The sequence below is a fragment of the Heloderma suspectum genome, chromosome 1 (assembly GCF_057233095.1).
Source record: "Heloderma suspectum isolate Gila_16-S chromosome 1, 16-S_ref, whole genome shotgun sequence".
In the NCBI taxonomy this organism is placed as follows: domain Eukaryota; kingdom Metazoa; phylum Chordata; class Lepidosauria; order Squamata; family Helodermatidae; genus Heloderma; species Heloderma suspectum.
Window position 1 is genome coordinate 111,109,733 of NC_139458.1, and position 21,570 is coordinate 111,131,302.

The window sequence follows — 21,570 nt, forward strand, 5'->3', positions numbered from 1 at the left end:
TCTCCAACCGAAAATTTCTTTACATAGGCAGCATTTAAAGAGTTTAACAAAAAAATAATCTATGACACTCCCCCCTTTCAAGGAGCAATACGTAAAGTTGCCTGTGGATTCATCTGGGCCGGTACCATTACATAGAAGCATTGTATGCTTATACAGCAACTTAAATAAACAAATGCTGGCATTGTTTATAACCTTGTCCCTAGATTTCCTATCTGGCAAATATGCTATATCCTCCATACTTAATGCAAGCTTTTGTGTTGCTATTATATATTCATCACTTATTCTTGCATTAAAGTCTCCCATTACTATAATTGGACCTAACGGAGACTGTTGATTGACAGTTTCCAAAAGGGACTCAAGAGTATTAGAGGCATGATCTTTAGAACCTCTTGGGGGGATGTTCACATTTATGCACACCAATCTTACTCCCTTTGAGCTGGTCAAATGAATGACCTGCAAGCATGGTGAATCAGTTTCCAGAGCCTGGACCTCAACATCCAAACTGGCAGATACCCCAAAGGCAAGACCATCCGTTCTTCTCCCTTTCTTTTGATCCTTTCTAGCATGCACTAAAAATACCTGAAAGCCTTGAAGCTTCATCTTTTGAGTCCAAGTTTCTTGAAGACTAAATATATGAAACTGGGACAGGTACTGTAGAAAGCCCTGATCTTTCAACTTGTTGCCCCACCCAGAAATATTCCAAGACAACAATTTTAGTGATTCTATTGGTGGTTCTAACTGTTCCCTTTGGGCTCAATGTGGCATAGGATGTTTTGCATTCGATATGCTTCTTTTAGCTCTTTGTCAGTTCTTAAAAGACAAAGGTTTCCAAGTGTTACTTGACTTAATTTTGGGAAGATCTAAGGAGGTAACTTCTCCAGATGGGCTCAAAGACAAGTCCCCTTCAAAAACAGCAGGATTCATAATCAATTTACCATCCTTACTCATTTGAGCCCTACCTTCTTTGACTAACTGTCTGTCATTCCCTCTCTCTAAGTCCGTAAGAGATATAAATTTGCACTTATGTGTCACTGGATGACCCTCTAGGGGCCTTTTAAGAATACTAATATCCAGATATAATGTGTCTGTTTTGTGTGTTATCCCCTTTAAACCAAAACAATCTGCAGTGGAGCCAATTAAGTCTACATTATACCCCTGCACGCCAGAGTTCAAAGAGGCAATATTATGGCAAAGTTTAGATGGTTGTAATGCCAGTGACCCAGAACTTAATGCCAACTCTCCCTTATTACTGGAGGGCTGTGAATTGCATGTTAAAGACATGCCTCTGTAAGTGTCACACTCTTCCTCAGCCAATCTGGCTATGCCTTCATTATGTGGGTCACAGTCAACTGTGGAAGTATTAATTAATAGGGTCCCAGGGACCTGGTGGCCCTTATTCCTCAGTAATTCCAATATGGAAGATAATCTCAATAGACTGTCCCATTGATCTTGCATTGGTAGGGCATCAAAACTTTCTATTAATTCTTCTGGGAAGAAATATCCAGGGATAGCATAAAATCCCCCTAACTGGGGTTCCTCTGTACCTCTGGGGTTATTGGAAATTCCCAAGGTTAAAGTAGCTTTCAGTGGGCGGTAAGGGATATTAGGTGGGGGATCATTAGAAACACTTAGATCAATCAAGTCCCCGACTGGAGGATCCTTAAAGGGAGAACTGGGAAGACACCCCATACTTCTTCTCCAAACTCCCAAAGAGATAGCAGGGGAAACATTTTTAAAATGTCTGCTTAATCTTATGCCTAACCTATAAAAGTCCTTTTTAGCATGATAGATTCTGGCTACTACATTTGGCAAAGCAAAAGTAATAACAGCTCATGCCATGTTATAGTTGCAAAAAGGTATTCTATCTTTTGGACTGATTACAAATCTAAATCTAATAATGTCTCAGGAAGAGCTAATGTAAGCTGGAAGAAATGCGCTTTACGCTCCTGTTGCATCAGCCTGCCCTTTGGCTTTGGGTAGTTAATGAAAACTAAATTCTGTTTCATTAGCTGTAGATGCCAAGAATTATTAGCCCAGGTATGATTCAGGGTAGATTCATGCTTCAGGGGCTCTAGAACAGGAGTTGCTACTTTACTTTGGAGGTGTAAAATTGACCAGGGGTCCTGCGCTACACTTCAGTTTTCAGTAATAACCTGTTGACCAGAGATATTTCGCTTTGGTGCCAAAACTACACTTTCACCTTTGTCCTTAACCACTTTTTTGTCAGGATTCATTAGTGCGTTCCTCCTGGTTCTCATCATTTTCTTCCAGAATCTTAAATAATCAATCAAATTTCGCTTTGGAAGAATTTTGGCCCTAGCTGTACTTCTTATATTTTTAGTTTTCTTTTCAATACGGATTGGGGCCTTAGGGGTTTTATGCTTAGATTTCCTACTGGCCAAACATGTTATTTTTTATCACTCTTCCTTTTATTGCAAATTTTACCCTCCTTCTCAATTTGGTATACTTGTTCAGTGGGTTCTGTAGTTATTATAGCATGGGTTTTTAGCGTAGACCTGTGTATACTGTTCTTTATTTCAGTTTTTCCTGAAATAGCTGTAACTCCCCCACTTAGCTTGGTTAGTACGAAGTCCATTAGGGTGATTAGAAGTTCCCTACACTCAGACAGGAACTTCTTTATCTGGACTATATCATGTGACCAGCCATTAAAATGGGAGTATTAATGTTGCCTTTCCCCCTAGGTTCAGCTAATAGGAGCTTGGGAGGAAAGGGTTAAAGCCCATCCTTCAAACGACTGCTTTGATGAAATTTGAACCCCCCTGTGCCTGTTTTAAAGTATAGGAGGGACAAGGTGAAAATGGGGAGATCTGTTCTTGAATCTCCTGCTTTGCATGGTATTTGGTCCAGCACAGAGAATCCCATTACACTATAGTGGGATTGACTGCAGTTTCTTATCAAATTGCAATCTAGCCCTTCTCTTCATAATCACTCCACACAAAAAGGGAATTATTTCTGAGAATGTGTTCATTTTATTTCCTGACATGAATGCTCTGCCCTCACACTGTAAGATAAACAATACTTGCCCCACACTACCATGACTAGCTAATTTGCTAACTTTAGGGTGCACTTCCTACCAAAAAAAAAAAAATCTGCTTACTTCTCCAAATGGAAAGAGAAGCTTGTATTTCTAGTTTCATGTGGTGTAGAAAAATGCAATGTGTGTGTGTGTAGGGCATGATGTTTCTAATCTGCCTTCAAGAAAATCATCCATTGTGGTTCTTGGTATTACTTTTTTGGCAAGAGATGGAGGTGAAGAGAAAGCTAATGTTAATCTGTTCTTTCAGGCTGAAATAGCACAGCTTCAGGAACAACTAGCTCTAAAAGATTCAGAAATTGAACGATTACAGAGTCAGATCTTGAGGACATCAGCAAATAATGAAATTGCAGAAAGAGGTAACAATATTTTGTTGTTGTTCAGTCATGTCCGACTCTTCGTGACCCCATGGACCATAGCACGCCAGGCCTTCCTGTCCTCCGCTCTCTCCCGGAGCATGCTCAAGTTCATATTCATTGCATCGGTGATGCTATCTAGCCATCTCATCCTCTGCCGTCCCCTTCTCCTTTTGCCTTCAGTCTTTCCCAGCATCAGGGTCTTTTCCAGGGAGTTTTCTCTTCGCATTAGGTGGCCAAAATATTGGAGCTTCAGCTTCAGTATCTGTCCTTCCAGTGAGCAGTCAGGGTTGATTTCCTTTAGGATTGACTGATTTGACCTCCTTGCAGTCCAGGGGACTCGTAAGAGTCTTCTCCAGCACCACAGTTCGAAAGCATCAATTCTTCGGCGCTCAGCCTTCCTTATAGTCCAGCTCTCACAGCCATACATTACTACTGGTAGCCATGATAGTGCGATCACTGAACTTGAGCCGGACATCCTAGAGAGTGAAGTCAAGTGGGCCTTAGGAAGCATTAGTAACAACAAAGCTAGCGGAGATGACAGTCTTCCAGCTGAGCTATTTAAAATCCTAAAAGATGATGCTGTTGAAGTGCTGCATTCAATATGCCAACAAATTTGGCACACTCAACAATGGCCGCAAGACTGGAAAAGGTCAGTTTACATTCCAATTCCAAAGAAGGGCAACGCCAAAGAGTGTTCAAACTACCACACAATTGCGCTCATTTCACATTCCAGCAAGGTGATGCTCAAAATCCTACAAGCTAGGTAACAATATAGGGATGCAGAAATAATGAAGTTGCTTATCAAACTGTTTCTCCTAGTCTTGCCCATTCTGCTCTTGAGAATAAGATGTGGATTGGTAGATTTAGAAATGCAAATGATTTTATAGGAAGTATCTATGGCAGAGATTGATGAGTGTTATTTTGTAATCCTGAATTAGTAGGCTGTTTCTCTTGGTTATCCAAACAGTGATTTCTAGCAACTTTTTATACAAAGTTTTTGTAAAGCATTCCTAAATTTACCCATGGCATGGGTTCATCTCTGTATCCTGATCAGATTATTATCTAGCAATTCTTATGTGTACAAACTGGTTTACAATAATTACTGCTTGAATCCTCGCAACAACCCTGTGAGGTAGTCTGCCATTCCTATTTACAGAAGGAGAGCCAAGACTTATCTGAGGTTTTAGCCCAGATCTCTCTGGTAGAAGTCCAACAGTCTCTCATAAGGAAAATGCTAACCATATAGAGTATACTTTGTTAACTGAGAATGAAGCCACATGTAATCTTGCTTTCCTTTCTGTCTTTTTACCATTCCTTCCTTCCCTGCTGTTGCACATTTCATGACTGCAGAGTATTGTTTTCAGTAAATGCAGTACACTTGCAATATGAACAACAGCTCATACAAAATAAATACTAATAGACATTTGAAATGGGCAGCATTTATAAAGGCTACCTCTTAGTGATCAAAATGAATATGCTTTGTGCATCCAGAAGGCTAATTCAGGCTAAATCCTTAATTTCTTCTACCATTTCAAGTATGAATGGCTGAATCTTTATTCTCCTATTGCATGGGCAGTAAAAATCAAACCATTTGTTTTTGCTTCCAAAAAACGTACATGACTACTTTTAGGTGGAATTTTATCAAAGATGTCTTGACACACACTAGGAATTGCATTATTTATTATACAGACTGGAGCTTTCATATTGGTTTCAGTACTGTTTATGCATGATTGATATAATAAGATGTTCATGTATTACTAAACATATGTACTAGTGAGTAAGCCCTGTTGATCTCACTGGGACTAATCTTTGGGCAAACACGCTTATGTTTGCATAGCAAGGCTGCAATCCCATACACACTTACTTGAGTAAGCCCCATTGAACTCAATAGCACTTACTTCTGAGAAAACATGCACATGATTGTGCTTTAAATGAGGCAAAAATTGACTTAGTACTGTTGTCTTAACAACAAAACTTTGTTATCTGTCTTGTCAACTTTTGAGGGCTGATAGAGATCAATAGTAATGTCAAGGTCTACCTCTTATTCTTGAATGCATATTATGATGAAATTTCATATAGTATCTAATCTGTGTTTTTTCTGTGTACTGTATTTGACTGTCTCCATTTCCTATCGTAGAGGAAGTTTATAGGCGAAGGCTAAAAGAAAAACGTAAGCCCTAAGATTTCGCTTTGTTACCTTTCACACACAAATTACAGCTAAAGTGTACTTCTACAGCAATAATCATTCAATGTGCTTTATATTTGGCTGCTGAATCATAACACACAGGATGAATATCTCACTGCTTACAGCAAACAGACAGCTATTAGAATGGCTTACAGTCATACAGTCAGATTTCTTATCTCAGACAGTCAAAAAAAATCTCAGTGTTGCATAAGTTAACCAAGATGGGCTTTTCAATAAGCTCTGACTCCAGAGACAAGCAAAGTATGCAAGAGATACTTTGTTCGTGGATGTGTTTTTCTCCTTTTGCGGTTTTGGAAAAAGGGTTACTCTAAAACATGACTTGACACTTTAAATATTTCTATTTTGTGGACACGCTCATTTAACTCTTTTTGGAGAAGATTGCTTAAAAGTAAGAAAACCTTGATGCAGGTTTTTTTTTTAAGTCTAATAGCGATAATGAAACATAATCCAAAGTCTGAAACCATGAAGTGTGGTGTTTTTCCTCCTTTAGGCCTGTCTGGTTGCATGTGCATTGCTTGCTGTTTTGTGTCGCTTCTGTTTTTTGACTTGGCTGGCTGTGTCCATGCCACATCTATATCAAAACGCTAGCACCTGTCAAAGTGTAATTAAAATATACAATCTACTAATTGTTCCACTCCTATTATTAGCTGTTACAGTACTTTGGTAAATTAATTAGAATTGATAAACTGAACTTCTGCTTCTTAAAAAAACTAAAAACTGATATCCTCTCCTTCCTCTACTAATATTTTTTGCAGCACTAATTCTTTCTTCATTCTTTCCTTGTGTGTCACATTGCCATCTTTGCAAATTATTCCTTTGAAACCTTAATCAATTGAGTTACTTCTCACTTACAAAAAAGGCTAGGATTCATCAAACATTCATTTAGAATGCCTATAAATGTGTATTGCTTGGACAACTACTGTAATCAGATCAGGTCCTTCATATGTTATCAGCTGTATCTTCTTCCCAAGCACAGGACTATTAGGTGCATTTGCTCTCAAGTTAGTTCCATGCCTGCAATGAAGAATAATCCACCCAGTAGACATATACAAAACTTTAACCACTTGCCCACTATCCCAGGTGTTTTTCTGCTTGAAAGGCAGTTCCTGTCTGCAAGTTGTATATTCTTAAAAGACTTAGGTTAACTGCAAAAATGTCCATGACTCCAGTATGAAAGCTTGAGGTTGGTAATTAAAACTGAACTTTTGCATATTAGAGATAGTGGGCCATAAGGCAATCAGGAAGTAAGTCCAGGAGCTGGCCCTAATCAAAATTAAAAAAAACACCTGTCTGTAAGTTTGCTTTAGTGAACATAGGGGCAAAATCCAGTGTCATGTGATCAGACATGTGCTCATGCAACAGGACTACTCCTTCTCCCCCCATTTCCCCATGCCCCCCATCTGCTCTGGATGGCTCCTTGACTCTTGGTGGGGGACTGCAGAGGGAATCCATTCCATCAATGGTGTCCATTCTGCTGGCGGATGGGCTAGTGGATTTCATTCAAGGAATTTTGCATTATTTGGTACAACAGTGAGATGAATATCAGTAGAAACTGTAAGGAGAAACAAAATCAAACTTATACCAATTAATATTGTTAAAGCTTCTGCCTTTTCAATTGATGCCTTAAGCAATTGACCATGTGGGGGAAGTTTTTTAAATTTAAAATACTAATATTTTATTTTAAATAACGAGATGTGTGCAGAACTATTTTTTGTCAGTAGGTAATTGCTTTGGCTTCGAAACCAGCCATTCAGGTAGGTATAGTGCTTAAAGTGTTGCTACTTTATTAGAAAAACAAAACAAAACAGTTTTGCAATCCATTCTGGAATGGATGGATAGTGTATGTGTGTGTACAGGTACACACGCGTAGGTTTTTGTTTTGTTTGGGAATAATTCCATTTACTTTTCTAAACACAGAATGTCTCAACCTTTGAAAAAAATATTTTTTCACTTCAGAATTCAGGAAAATAAACTTGTTGTGTGGCTTATTTAATGCAATTTGCATTGCTTTTTTCCATTGTTCATGCCATACCTGAGCATCAAAGTACGTGACTCAGGCTGAAGGCTTAAAGAAGGGTAGTCTCCTTCCACACAAACCTGCTTGCATATTAAGGTCATCACTGGAGGCCCTCCTCCAAGTATCTCACCTTCTGAGCTTAGGTGGTGACTACAAGGAAGAGGGCCTTCTCAGCTGTGCTGCCACTGGAATTCCTTTCCCAGGGAGGCTCACTAGACAAGGACCTTTTTATTCTTCCAATCGTTTTAAAATTCTGAGTGAACTCCTTTTCTCCTGTGGCTATGTTTTTCTGCTGTATTTGATTGGATTGGATCTCAGTTGTGTGCAGAAGTTCACTCATGCAAAGGGGCTTTTCCACCCCCTCCTCTCCAGTACAGCTGTCTATATCCCCCTGCCTCAAAAAGCTTCTCAGGGTGAGGAGAACCTCAGGAAAAACCTAGTTTGCAACACAGGAGGATGGAATTGGCAAAGCAAATGGGCAGAAGTGGCTTGCAAAGACTTCAGCTCACTCTGCTTCCAAACCATTGATGATTTGTGATTTTTTAAATTATTATTGTTACTCATCCTGGAAGTGTTAAGCTGAAGGGTGGCAAATACATTTCTGAAGAAATACATCTATGTAGAAGGTTGTGGATGTTCTTTTTAATTTATTCCAAGAGACTTTTGCTGTGTGTGGAAAAACTCATCAGATAAAAATTGTGACCCCAGTATACATGACCAGCTTGCCATGTGGAGACAGCTGCCGCATCTAGCAAGTTAAGCAGGTGGTGGGGGAGGCTCTGTGGAGGCACTGACCCTGGTCAATTTTATTTTTTTGCTTGACAATATTACCAAAATTATTTTTGCTATTGTTGTTGTTGTTCAGTCGTTAAGTCGTGTCCAACACTTCGTGACCCCATGGACCATAGCACGCCAGGCCTTCCTGTCCTCCGCTCTCTCCTGGAGTGTGCTCAAGTTCATATTCATTGCATCAGTGATGCTATCCAGCCATCTCATCCTCTGCCGTCCCCTTCTCTTTTTGCCTTCAATCTTTCCCAGCATCAGGGTCTTTTCCAGGGAGTTTTCTCTTCGCATTAGGTGGCCAAAATATTTGAGCTTCAACTTCAGTATCTGTCCTTCCAATGAGCAGTCAGGGTTGATTTCCTTTAGGATTGGCTGATTTGACCTCCTTGCAGTCCAGGGGACTCGTAAGCGTCTTCTCCAGCACCACAGTTCGAAAGCATCGATTCTTCGGCGCTCAGCCTTCCTTATAGTCCAGCTCTCACAGCCATACATTACTACTGGGAAAACCATAGCTTTGATTAGATGGACTTTTGTCGGCAAGGTGATGTCTCTGCTTCTTACTATGCTGTCTAGGTTGGCCACAGCTTTCCTCTCAAGCAGCAAGCGTCTTTTAATTTCATGGCTACAGTCACCGTCTGCCATGATCTTGGAGCCCAAGAAAGTAAAATCTGTCACTGCTTCCATTTCTTCCCCTTCTATATGCCAGGAAGTGATGGGGCCAGATGCCATGATCTTAGTTTTGTTAATGTTGAGTTTCAAACCAGCTTTTGCACTCTCCACTTTCACCCTCAACAAGAGGCTCTTGAGATCCTCTTCACTTTCTGCCATTAGGGTGGTATCGTCTGCTATCTGAGGTTGTTGATAATTCTCCTGACAATCTTAATTCCAACCTGTGATTCATCCAACCCGGCATTTCTCATGATGTACTCTGCATATAAGTTAAATAAGCAGGGTGACAATATGCAGCCTTGTCGTACTCCTTTCCCAATTTTGAACCAATCGGTTGTTCCATGTCCGATTCTTACTGTTGCTTATTGACCCTCGTACAGGTTTCTCAGGAGACAGGTAAGGTGGTCTGGTACTCCCATCTTTTTCAGAATTTGCCACAGTTTGTTGTAATCCACACAATCAAAGGCTTTAGTGTAGTCAATGAAGCAGAAATAGACGTTTTTCTGGAATTCTCTTGCTTTCTCCATGATCCAGTGAACGTTGGCGATTTGATCTCTAGTTCCTATTGGACTCGTTCCTATTTGATCTCTAGTTCCTATTTTTGCTATTGCAGTCTGATAAAATCATGATATTGTATACCATATTGACTGATGCCAATATATGAGAATGTTTCTCTCCTAACTTCCAAAACTTTTATTTTAGATCAAGAGGTCCAACGTTTGAAAGTCGGAATAGAATCATTATTAGCTGCAAATGAAGACAAGGTGAGAGAACAGCTAAGGACAATTCAAATCTTGTTTCAATGGTGATGAAAATGGATGGTATACTGAACTTCCAAATGCATTTGCCCATCATGTTCTCCCTGCAACTTTTCTACAATGCTTGCAAACTGCAAAAGAGCTCCCTCTTTGATGGTGTTTCTTTCACCTGCAGTGAAAGAAACATCATCAAGCTGCAATTAGGGACACCCCACTTGCCAGCAGAAGCAGGACTCTCCATATCTCCTGGGTGCCATTCCTTCCCCCCTTTTTAACCAATGCATGCTACTTATCATGAGTTTATAATCCAGTAATGAATTAAAGCTTTTAAAACTAATTGATAATCACATAAAATCATAATAAAATGAAAATTACTTCATAATATTTATATTTTGTGGAATAAATATTAATATTCCTGGTGCTGGTACTCTGCTTGCCGCTACCCTCAGGCTAGGAGAAAAAGAGAATTAAAGGGGAAGTTGGTAGTATGTGAGAAGTATTTATTCCTTGCCCAGCACTGGGGAAATTGTAGCTTTTTTACCCATAATCTGGCTGTCCGTTACTGGAGGATAAATAGCTTATTAGGCTATAGGCCCCAGAGTCCTAAACTTTCCCATGACTCACATTTTGTAGTCACACATATTTTCATGAAGGAAGTGCCATGGTGAGAATTTAATCATAAGATAGTCTTGACCCCTCTCAACTTCCTGTTACTGGAAGTGACATAAAGCAGGTGGTGTCCCATGAAAGGTGAAAAAATGTTGGCTGATCTCCATTAACAGCGTACAAATATGCAGGCTGGCGATCACCCCAAGAGTATTTCCTACCACAGAGTATGTAGATGTGTCTGTGCATATATACTTTCCCCCAATAAGATTAGCATCAGCATGACTTTGAGGAATTCTGATGATATACTTTAGGCTCTCCTTTTTTATTACTCGTTTTCATGGCATGGTATCTTCATGCAGCAATAACGTGACATTTTAAAACAGATGCAGAGGACAAAGTGGTTATTTTGGGAATTTTACTGGAGCCTTTTATTTTATTTTTTATTATTGCATTTATATCCCGCCTTTTTTCCTCTTGCAAGGAACCCAAGGCAGCTTACATTATCCTCCTCCTCTCCATTTTATCCTCACAACAACAACCCAAAGGATCGCTTGGTAGGTTGGGCTGAGAGTGTGTGACTACAATGAAGTCACCCAGTGAGCTTCCATGGCTGAGTGGGGACTAGAACCCAGATCTCCCAACTCCCAGTCCAACACTCTTGCCACTATACCACACTGGCTCTTATATAATATAAGAGCCTTATATTGCTATTCTATTTCCAATACGTTATTTTGTAGTAGAGGGGAGTGACTTTGAGTGAAATATCCAAAGCATTCTAACAAATGGTCTGGTTACTAAGGGCAGTCATGATGCTATGTTTGTGCAAACTTTCTGTAAGATGTATGCTTCTGAGTGCATATTGTTTTAGGAGAAAAAAAAATAGAACAAGATCTTACGATAGCACAACTTTGAACAGTTATATGTCTGATCTACAACTTATTTTCATAGTAAATTCACCATACTGGCATTGGATTTTTCCCATCAGTTTTTTTTTAAATGCATTAGCCCATTATTTGGGCCTTTCCATATGATTGTTTCTGCAATAAATGCACAGTTGTTACTTGTTTGTTGAACAAGATCCAAAATGTTTACCCTCAGCGTAATGCTACTGTGGCGGGTATTTTTTTGCAAGAGAAAATGCAATCATTCTATCAGTGAACACATCTGTTAACATTGCAGTGCTATTATATTAGTCTTTTGTGTCTATTCCAAGTACACTCATCTCATTCAAATAATGGGTAAAGATCATTTTATTATTTTCCACACCGATTTTGATGAAGGAACTAGAGGTGTGCTAAAAAACCGAGGGTGGCTAAGGTGAAAGTAAGGTAGAAAATGGGGCAATCTTTACCCATATTGTCAAATGTGCCGGCAAAATGGTTCTGTGACATGCTTTTTACAATCAGCAAAATAAATATCTCAGCATAACATTTCAAACTCCCATGTGAAATCCTATGCTAGCTATGATGAAGGTATATATTAGGAACAGGCAACACAAGGTCCATAGACAGTATCTAGTCATCAAGTTTTAGCTTTCGCTCTTGGAAGAGACATCACATAGAATGTCCAGGACCCAATTTACATAGAAACAGTTTCAGAAGCATTTTCTGGTTATATCTGGATTTTCCTGAAATTGCTTTAGAAAAGTATACACTACCTAAAAATATGCTTTCACGGGTCAAACAGCACTGGAAACCACCATACTTTGGGGTTGGGTGGGAGGTGTCCAGCAGATAGAACTGAACATCATCAACTGCATAGGTGCTGCTCAGTGAATGAGAGAGGCTTGTTCCCCCACCCCCTTTCAATGCTCCCCTGCTCAGGGAAGTTTACTGGAAGAGATGAATTATGTCTTGTGGTTGATCTCACACCTCTCCCTTTGCATCCACCAGGGGGGTGTCTCCACGAGGCAATTTGCTGCAAGCTGGTTGTGTTTGGAGGTCATTCAGGGCACATGTGAGCTGCCATCCCACAGCCTCCCTGGAGCTTTTCGCAGAAAAACCTGATTTCCTGAGACTGCTTAAACTCCAATTCTTTTCCTTAAGTCGGGTTCTCTGCGCTATAGTTGTTGTGTGCCCCAACCCCCGCATTTACTTTAGATATGCTAGCCCTGCCCAGGGGTGTTCCTTTCACCAAGACCTGGGTCAAGGGGTGTTTCCTGTCCCTGTCTTTCCTGCCCCTGTCTTTCCCAGCACAAACATAGATGTGTCTACTCAGAAATAACTCCCATTGTGGTCAATGAGGCTTGTTCCCGAAATGCACACTCCCAGAGTTACTGAGATTCCCATGAATCAAATTAGGATCCTTAAACCTATGTCAAAGCTGTGTGTCTTTGATGTTTGCTTCCTTGCTTCTTGGAAGTAATTACTTCAGAGCTTTGCTTCTTCGCAACATTGGGAGCTTCAGGGGAGGGAGAAGGCTGCAGCTGTGCTTCTCTAATGTTTGTTTAGCTGTAATGAAGGATGGTGTGGAGGGGAAGCCTCTCGTATTGGAGGGGGGGAAGCCTCTCACATTGGTTGAGCGCCCCCTGCCAGTCTGATGATGTTCACTCCAAACCCCCCACCTGTGAAGCAACATAGAATGGTACGGTGTACTCGTTCATGGAGTCCTATGCAGACCAAAACCCAATTCCCTGAAACATCGGGGTAATCCTCTATTTGCTTCTCCTTCTATTGTCATGGAAATCCTCCCTAGGACTGTGAAGAAGCAATGCAGAAGCCCTGCTCCCTGCATTAGTTACAGCCCCTGTACAATTCAATTCTGACTATCGCGCTAATGCGACACTGCACAATTGTGCAATTACAGGACTGTGGAGTAGCAATGTTGTAGTGCAAAGTAAAAACAGGAAAGATCAGCAGCCAAATAGTGCCACTGTGTAATAGTGCTAAATGGGAGGAGGAGCCTGTGTCCAAAGCGGCTACTGTAAATGGTGGGGGGGCATGGTGACAGCCAGGTCACAGACACAACACTAGGTATGCCCTGTATGTAGGATTTAATTCAGGGGAACAGGGCACACGGCAACGCAACCACATGGGAGCTGTGTTTAAGGGGAAAAGACGCACTAAGTGGACTTCGTGAAAATGTGTTTTTTTGAGAGGGAAGCTATGCGGTTGCTGTGGGGTGGCGACAACCTTAATGTGTCATGAACAACCTTAATGTGCTCTCACTCCACAATAAATCACCTGTGTACTTTGGGCCCAGGACTGCAAGGACTAGAAAAGATGAATGGGTGTTACCTTGCTCCTGATATATACAGACTCCTGTATTTGGATATTTTGATACTATTGTAATCTGCCTGTCTGGTTTCTTTTCTCTTTACTTCTTTTTAGGACCGACGGATAGAAGAGTTAACAGTTTTGCTAAGCCAGTACCGAAGGGTAAAAGAGATCATGATAGCAGTTCAAGGTATAATTAGAGGATATTAGAGGATATTACACTGAATGGAAGGTCTTTTAAAATTCTGTGACCTATTTTAATGAATAGTTTTATTTAATACTCAAAATAGGGTCATGAGGTGAAACAGAGAGCCCATGTCAAAATACTTACGTCATAAAATACAAAAGGTTTGACTATCTGGACACCTTACAAAAGTTGTGGCATCTCCAAAACTGCCAGTGTTATTCACTGGTGTTATTCACTGCTGGGGCATTTAGGGTGGCAGCCTCCCCAAATGCCTTTTCAATGCCAATAATTATGTCCTAAACCACATGAACATGGTTGCAGGACAACTCCAGGCACTCTCGAATGAAACGGATTATCTAGATCCATTTCAGTCAGGCTTCAGGCCTGGTTTTGGAATGGAAACTGCCTTGGTCGCCCTGTGGGATGACCTCTTCCAGGAAAGGGACGGGGGGAGCACGACCCGATTGATTCTCCTGGACCTCTCAGCAGCTTTTGATACCATCGACCATGGTATCCTTCTGGATAGGTTGTCCGGGCACTGCAGTGCAGTGCACTGCAGTGCAGTGGTCCGTTACTATTTGGATAGCTGATTCCAGAAGGTGGTGCTGGGGGATTATTGCTCTGTGCCATGGTAATTATGTCATGGGATTCCACAGGGCTCTATTTTATCCCCGATGCTGTTTAACATCTACATGAAACCACTAAGGGAGGTTATCCGGAGGTGTGGACAGAGGTGCCATCAATATGCGGATGACACCCAGCTCTACCTTTCTTTCTCATCTAACTCAGGTGAGACAGTGGCTGTTCTGAATCAGTGCCTGGGCACCATAATGGACTGGATGAGGGCCAATAAACTGAAACTCAATCCAGACAAGATGGAGGTACTGTTAGTGGGTGGTTCGTCTGCCCAGCTAGGTGATATTCAACCTGTTCTGGAGGGGGTTCACTCCCCCTAAAGGATCAGGTTTGTAGTTTGGGGGTGCTCTTAGATCCAGAACTGTCACTTGAGGCACAGGTGAACTCATTAGCACAGAGCACTTTTTATCGGCTTAGGCTGGTATACCAACTACGCCCTTATCTGGACAGAGATAGCCTAGCTACAGTTATCCATGCTCTGATAACTTCTCGTCTGGATTACTGCAATGCATTACACGTGGGGCTGCCTTTGAAAAAGGTCCAGAAACTTCAGCTAGTCCAAAACAGGGCAGCAAGATTGTTAACAGGGACTGGCCAACAAGCTCATATTATGCCGGTACTTTTCCATCTGCACTGGCTGCCAGTCCATTTCCTGGCCCGATTCAAAGTGCTGGTATTAACATTCAAAGTCCCTAACGGCTTGGGGCCAGGTTATCTGAAGGATCGCCTCCTCCCATATGTGCCTGCCTGGGGCTTAAGATCATCCTCATCCGGACCTTAAGATCATCCTTGTCCATGAGCCCCTGCCAAAAGAAGTGAGGCGGGTGGCTACTAGGAAGAGAGCCTTTTCTACTGTGGCACCCTGGCTGTGGAATGAGCCCCCTAGTGAGGTTTGCCTGGCACCTATGTTGTATTCCTTCCGGTGCCAGGTGAAGACCTTTTTATTCTCCTTGGCATTTTAGCTTTCTAGTCTTTTAGCTTTGGTGTTTTAAATCTGTATTTTAAATCTCTGCATTGCTGCTAGTTTTTATTCTGGTTTTAATGCTTTTATATTGTTTTACCCTGCGCTTTTTTGGTTCTAATTTTTGTGAACCGCCCAGAGAACTTTGGCTATCGGGTGGTATAGAAATGAAATAAATAAATAAATGGAACAAGCAACATCTGTCAGGGAATACTGTATATAATTCCAGACTGTCCAATCTGACTGACTACAGAAGCACTATGCTTAGGGAAAACATCTTGGATAGTCCTCTTTTTGGAGGGCTCAGACCCTATAGACCCCAGCAGTTGTGCATACGATCGGCAGTTTTGGGGATGCCACAACTTTTATCTCTTTGTTTTACAGTAGCTTTTAATATATGGCTATTATTTCAATTCTGAAGCATATAATACCTCTCAGTAATTAGGGTTTTAGTATAGCTAATAAATTGAAAGACTCTGCAATGAACATTTATTAGCATATTGAGCAAATATTGCTTGGGGACACAAGCAGGACTGTTGGACTTTTATCCTTATGATGCATGCAGAGAATTGAACAGAAAAGTTGTTATGTGCAAATAGCCCATTGCTTCCTCTGGGGATGCTTCAGTCTCTCAGATCTTGAACAGAGTTAACCTGCCTATGCAGCAGCCAAACGATGTATGGGGCTAGAGGATGCTTTGACAGACCGATGTTGAACTCTTGTGGGGCTGTGTTTCTCCTCCTTGTTCTTGACTTGAACTATAGGTTACAGCTGGCTATGGCTATAAATGTATCTATGAGACACCTCTGCAATTTTTCCTAAATAATCAATACTATTCTTCCCTATGGTAAAACACTCCTTGTAGCGTCAAAAGCAGTTCTGACACATGCAAGTGACAACTGAGCCGATTTCCTAGTTGCAAATATGTGATGTGCCTGAGTAGCTTATATTAGCATTGTGTCTTTGGCCAGTTACTCCCTACATAGGATGTGGACCAGAAAATGTTACATCCGAATCACTGTAGTTCTTCAGCATCAAAAGACTTTTTCCATACATTCCAAAATGAGACTAGGGTGATGGTCATTGGGATAGTTTAGTTGTTCATGAAAGGGGCTGCCCTGAGAGAAATGATCCTTATTTTCCTGACGTCTGGGGCGAAGTAACCCTCAGTCCTAGTTCTTTCTACAGTGTTGTGAAACCTCTTGAATTATACCCCTGCTCTTCCCTGCTTGGCATTTATGTGGTAAGCGTTGCTAGCACTTAGCCATTATAGTGTAGGCTGGCACACTGATTTTTGAAAACCCTATACCACATGGGTCATTAGCCTTCATATGCATTCCTAGGTGCATTATATTTCTTCCTGGAAAACATACACACAGCAGGGCATAGGTAGGACAGCCTGTCCATCTTGCTCCTAATTCTAGGTAATACTGAGCTTGATGGAGCAATGGTCTATTTGATATATGGCAGCTGCCTATGTTCTTAAGGAGGTATTATTGCATATATTCCCTGATTTTCACGGGATTCAGCAAAGCAGATAGTGAGAATTAATTTACTTTCTACTAAAGCTTAGCCATATCTCAGGCTTTTATCCTTATTTGGTCATGCAACTGTCTGTCATTCTAAAGAATTATAAATTCACTAAAAAAAAAATGGAAATGTTGTCTACTAAAGTATCTTTTTTTGCCTGACTAGACAACCACATGATATGTTATACTTCCTGTCTGCATTTAGAATAACCCAACCAAGAAGATAAGTGAACCCAAAGGAAAGCAATTAAACAAATAAGTGATTTAAAGGATGGGGGCCAGCATCCTCTGAACACAATTTGACACACACACCCTCCAAGGATACTTTAAACTCCAATGGGGGCAGGTCTTTTGTAGTTCAAAGGATCTGGGAGTGGGAGTAGGGAGAGGAATGGATTTCCAGGGCCAGTTTCCACCCCTTCTCTTTTCATGAGCTCTCAGTTGTTATGACTAAATAGGTTTCAGTATTATCATTACAGCTTTTACTAAAGATGGGGTGTTTGCTGAGATGGTAAAGAATTGATTGGAACATCATAAGCTGTCTTAAATCATCAAGTTTTTTTTATCATTTAGTAATTATTAGGCCAGTGCCTGTCCTAAAGCCCTTCTTTAGATTTTCTTAAATAATATGTCTAGCAAAAAGGCCATATTAAGTTGCTGACCTTTTTCCAGACTATGCAAAGGATATATGAAAAGCTGGAAGTAATTTTCCTCTTTTGTAACCTATCCTGCATTTCTCTAAGCATAATATGTGGAATTGATGGTATTAGGCAATATTTTATTCCACGAAGTAATATTTTCCAGTGACATAATGTAACTTTAAAGAGCTCACTTGCCACAGAACACCACAGTGACCCAGTTTGCTATAATTAACTGCAGAACATTTGGCTAATATGTGTAACACTGCCTTTATAGAACAATGTGAAAAATAAGTTGACTACATCTCTCACCCCTCACCCCTTTACACATCCTCTAGAACTGAGAACTTGACCAAAACACTGAAGTTGTAATACTGCCAAGAAAAAAAAGTTTTAATTGAACACTACAGAAATTATAAGCTAACCCCCTATTGAAATAAATGATATATGCCAAAATGTATGTTACCTAATGATTGGTGGGACAACACAGTGGTCTGCAGACACAGACATTCTGGTCCCTTCTTCCCTGCCAAGTTTTATTTTAAAAAAAATACACTTAGGGAGAAATCCTATTGCCACTAGACAGCGGCTAGACCGCCATAGGATATGCCATTTTCCAGGAACCGATATCGGGACCCGTGCTTCGGGGTCGGTTCCTGGAAAACCGACCTCCCCCCACTTTCGCGCTGCCTCGGAGGCAGCGTAGAACAGCCCCATTCTCCACGTTCGCAAGAGGAGCACGGAGGGGCCGAAAAGGGGCATGGCTGGGGGTGTTCCGGGGCGGGGAGAGCATAGCTGTGTGTATGACACATCCAATGTGTCATACAGCAGCCTACTTTCCCGCTCCGTGCTCCTGCAGCTAGACAGCTGCAATCAGCTGTGTAGCCAAAAAAGCAGGGCAGGGGAAGCGTGGAGGGCACGATCCCCTCCATGCTTCTTCTGCCCTGCTTAGGATAGGCATCGCCTCCGAGTTTAGAGGCGACAGCCTATCTCGCTAGGATTGTGCCCTTAGAGGGCAATGCTATGCATGTTAAATTCCCAGCATGCCGGCATGCTCAGAGTTGTAGGACCTTTTTCGATCTAAACATGCATAGGATTGCACCCTTAATCGCTTTTCCTTCTAGTTTATATAAAACTTTTAGATATTTTGCATTCTGGTGTGTAACTGCTAAGACTGTACTTCTAGAAATAAGAACTTGGACAATTATTCCTCTTAAATCTACACCTTCCATATGGGGGTTTGGATCTGCTGGGTTTTTAAAGCCATGTTTTCTTCCCATTGTTGCTGTACCATGGGATACTCTGTATTCTGGATTCCCAAAACAATGAAAGAGAAAATGTTAAAGATGGCCTTTCCTTCTGATGAGTGGTAACTAGATAAATCTGTGAACTATCTATGCTTTCTTCAGCAACTTCAAAAATACATCAGTTGAGGTTATTGTAATATCCACATTTATTTTAGTTAAATACTAGACATATGGTTGTCAGGAGCGCCCTAGCGGCCTCTTTCAGTAGACTCCAATAGCCAACTCAAGACACAGATGAAAGGATTCTTTTCAAGGCTTTAATCCTTTTACAACTTAATGACTCTTTCAGATGCTAATCACCAGCGACTATGCAAGGAACAGCAGAGTGGCCTATGCGCAGAGTAGGCAGTTGATCCCCATTTGAAGGAGAGTAACTTGAAGACCCTGAACTTATGGGCTAGGGAGAGATCCTCCCTCTTTCCCTTGGGTCCACGGGAGGCGGCCGTTGCTTGTGTGCCAAACGGGCGCTACGCCTCCTTTCCACGCCCTCCATCGCTCGTCGCTCCCTGCGTCTGCGTCGAGCATCTAGCAAGCCCCATTCCCACACTTTCTCACTGCTAGGATCACTATCTATCTCAGGAATGCCGGCAGGAGGAATCTCTGCCAGCTGCTGTGCCTGTGAGGGATGAGCTGGCTCCTCTCCCATGGATTGCTGATCCTCAGAATCAGAACTGCTCTGGGGTTCTGTCAGCTCAGTTTCCACCCTGACATCAGTAGACCAATTAAATCTTTACTTTTAATACTTTTTTTTTTTTTGCTGGGACTGTTGTTAATGAGTTGTTTCATCAAAAGCCCTCTCGATTCAACATTAACTCATTGTACTCTTCAATTCGCAAAGTTTAGTCCGAAAGGTCTTGTTCTCATCGGAAGAAAACTGTAATGATATATCAGTTTGGTGATCTTCTGTCTGTACATTCCTAATGTCTTACTTTGAACTTACACCATTTTCAGTAACTGTTTCTGTTCCAATTACTTTAAATCTAAGATGGTCTTTGGGAATTTTAGGAGACTCACAAAATTACATTATGATGGATATAAGTTGTACTTATTTCAGTGGAACTTGCTGTGGTTTGATTTGCTTTATGGGTCCTGCTCCATATTGTAAGCTTCTTATGTGAGTCAGCTCTCCACTGTATCAGTGGCTAAAACATCCCAAAACTCTAGAGAAAGGGAGTTTGTAATGTGCTTACCACATGGAATTATATCCGGGCAGTTTGGTTTACAGGGAGCTATGAATATGAGCAGCTGGTTGTGTGAATTGGACCTAAATATGTTTAGGAACATGGTGTATTTTTGTTCTTGTTTTCTTTTAAATCCTGTAACCCTACTGAATTGTAAATTTCAGTTTTCCATCCTGTTTGGAAAGAGAAGTCCTCTATACATATCTAGAAAATGTAATATATAACTCTTGAACAAACTACCATAATGATCAGCAAGACACATAGGGGTTTTATTAAATAATTGGTTTTGCCTGCTGCATTCTTTCTATAGCTGAAGCTCTCTGGGCAGTTCACAACAATTAAAACCATAAAATACAAGATGATAAAATACAGTATAGAAGTTTAAAACTACAGTATAAAATATAAAAATAATAACCAAATAAAAACCACCAGCAGTGCGAAGATGTAAAATACAGTACCAGATTTAAAACAGAAACTGAAAAACTAAAATACATGGGAAAATAAAAAGTCTTCACCTGGCTCTGAAAAGAGCACAATGTAGGCGCCAAGTGAGCCTCTTTGGGAAACTCGTGCCACAGCTTGGGTGCCGCAGCTGAAAAGGCCCTCTTCTTAGTAAGCCACCCACCCCACTTCCTTTGGCGCCTGGAGAAAGACCGCGGAAGATGATCTTAGGGCCCGGGCAGGTTTATATAGGTGCCTGCTTCTTCGAATTGGCCTAAATGTGTTTTGGCTCGTGGTGTGTGTGTGTGTGTGTGTGTGTTTTAAACCTTCAACCATGCACAGTTTTAAATGTCAATCCTTCCAGGAACTTCAGAAAGAGTTTTGTCTGGTAGCAGTGAAGATGATCTTGAGGCAACTTTACGAAAATGGAATCCCATGAATAAAACAGAGGTTGGTTGGTTCATTATTCCTTTTCTAAATTTACAACAGAGATTCTGGGTTTTTTTCTCATGTAAGTAAACCCACACTTAAATGCTTTTTGCAGATACCTCAAGGGGAATTGACCCAACCTATGTTGCCCCCTCTGCCACAAAAAGTACTGGAAATCAGGCAAGAACATATAGTAATTTTTCTGTGTAAATCACTGTTGCTCTGAATACTCAGTTACACAACATTTTTTGGAAATATTACTTTTGTGCTAACCATATATGGTCAGATAGGATGAAACGTAGTTGATATATAGATTTAGAATGGCCATAAAAGATTTTCCTTTAAAATTCTCTGTCTCTTCACCATTATGATTAACAGTGGAAGCTCTCCAATTCCTTCAAATAACCTCTTTTCGACAAATGGGGAAAGCTTGGAGCTCCGAAATAGGTGAGAAGAAGAATGGCGTGAACACTTCACAGTCAGATCATCCAAAGCATTTTTAATAGGGATCCTTTGTGGTTTGCTCCCAAAATAAGCAATCTGTAGTTCCAGTTGAAAGGACACTGGGAATTACAGTGCACCTGAAAAGT

At 41.0% G+C, this 21,570-nt stretch overlaps 1 protein-coding gene across 7 annotated transcripts in view; it reads left to right on the forward strand.

Annotated features, from left to right (window-relative positions):
* The window catches only part of PPFIBP2 (PPFIB scaffold protein 2), a 163,764-nt gene that overhangs the window by 115,559 nt on the left and 26,635 nt on the right, over positions 1-21,570 (forward strand). For 4 of the 7 annotated variants that reach the window (XM_084853462.1, XM_084853481.1, XM_084853472.1 and 1 more), the window contains 6 exons: positions 3,306-3,414; positions 9,792-9,853; positions 13,786-13,861; positions 20,916-21,001; positions 21,096-21,160; positions 21,359-21,427. In XM_084853462.1, coding sequence (XP_084709588.1) covers positions 3,306-3,414; positions 9,792-9,853; positions 13,786-13,861; positions 20,916-21,001; positions 21,096-21,160; positions 21,359-21,427 — 467 coding nt within the window. Of the gene's footprint in view, positions 1-3,305; positions 3,415-5,551; positions 5,585-9,791; positions 9,854-13,785; positions 13,862-20,915; positions 21,002-21,095; positions 21,161-21,358; positions 21,428-21,570 lie in introns of all 7 variants that reach the window. The other 3 variants (XM_084853491.1, XM_084853501.1, XM_084853454.1) reach the window with 2 other exon arrangements.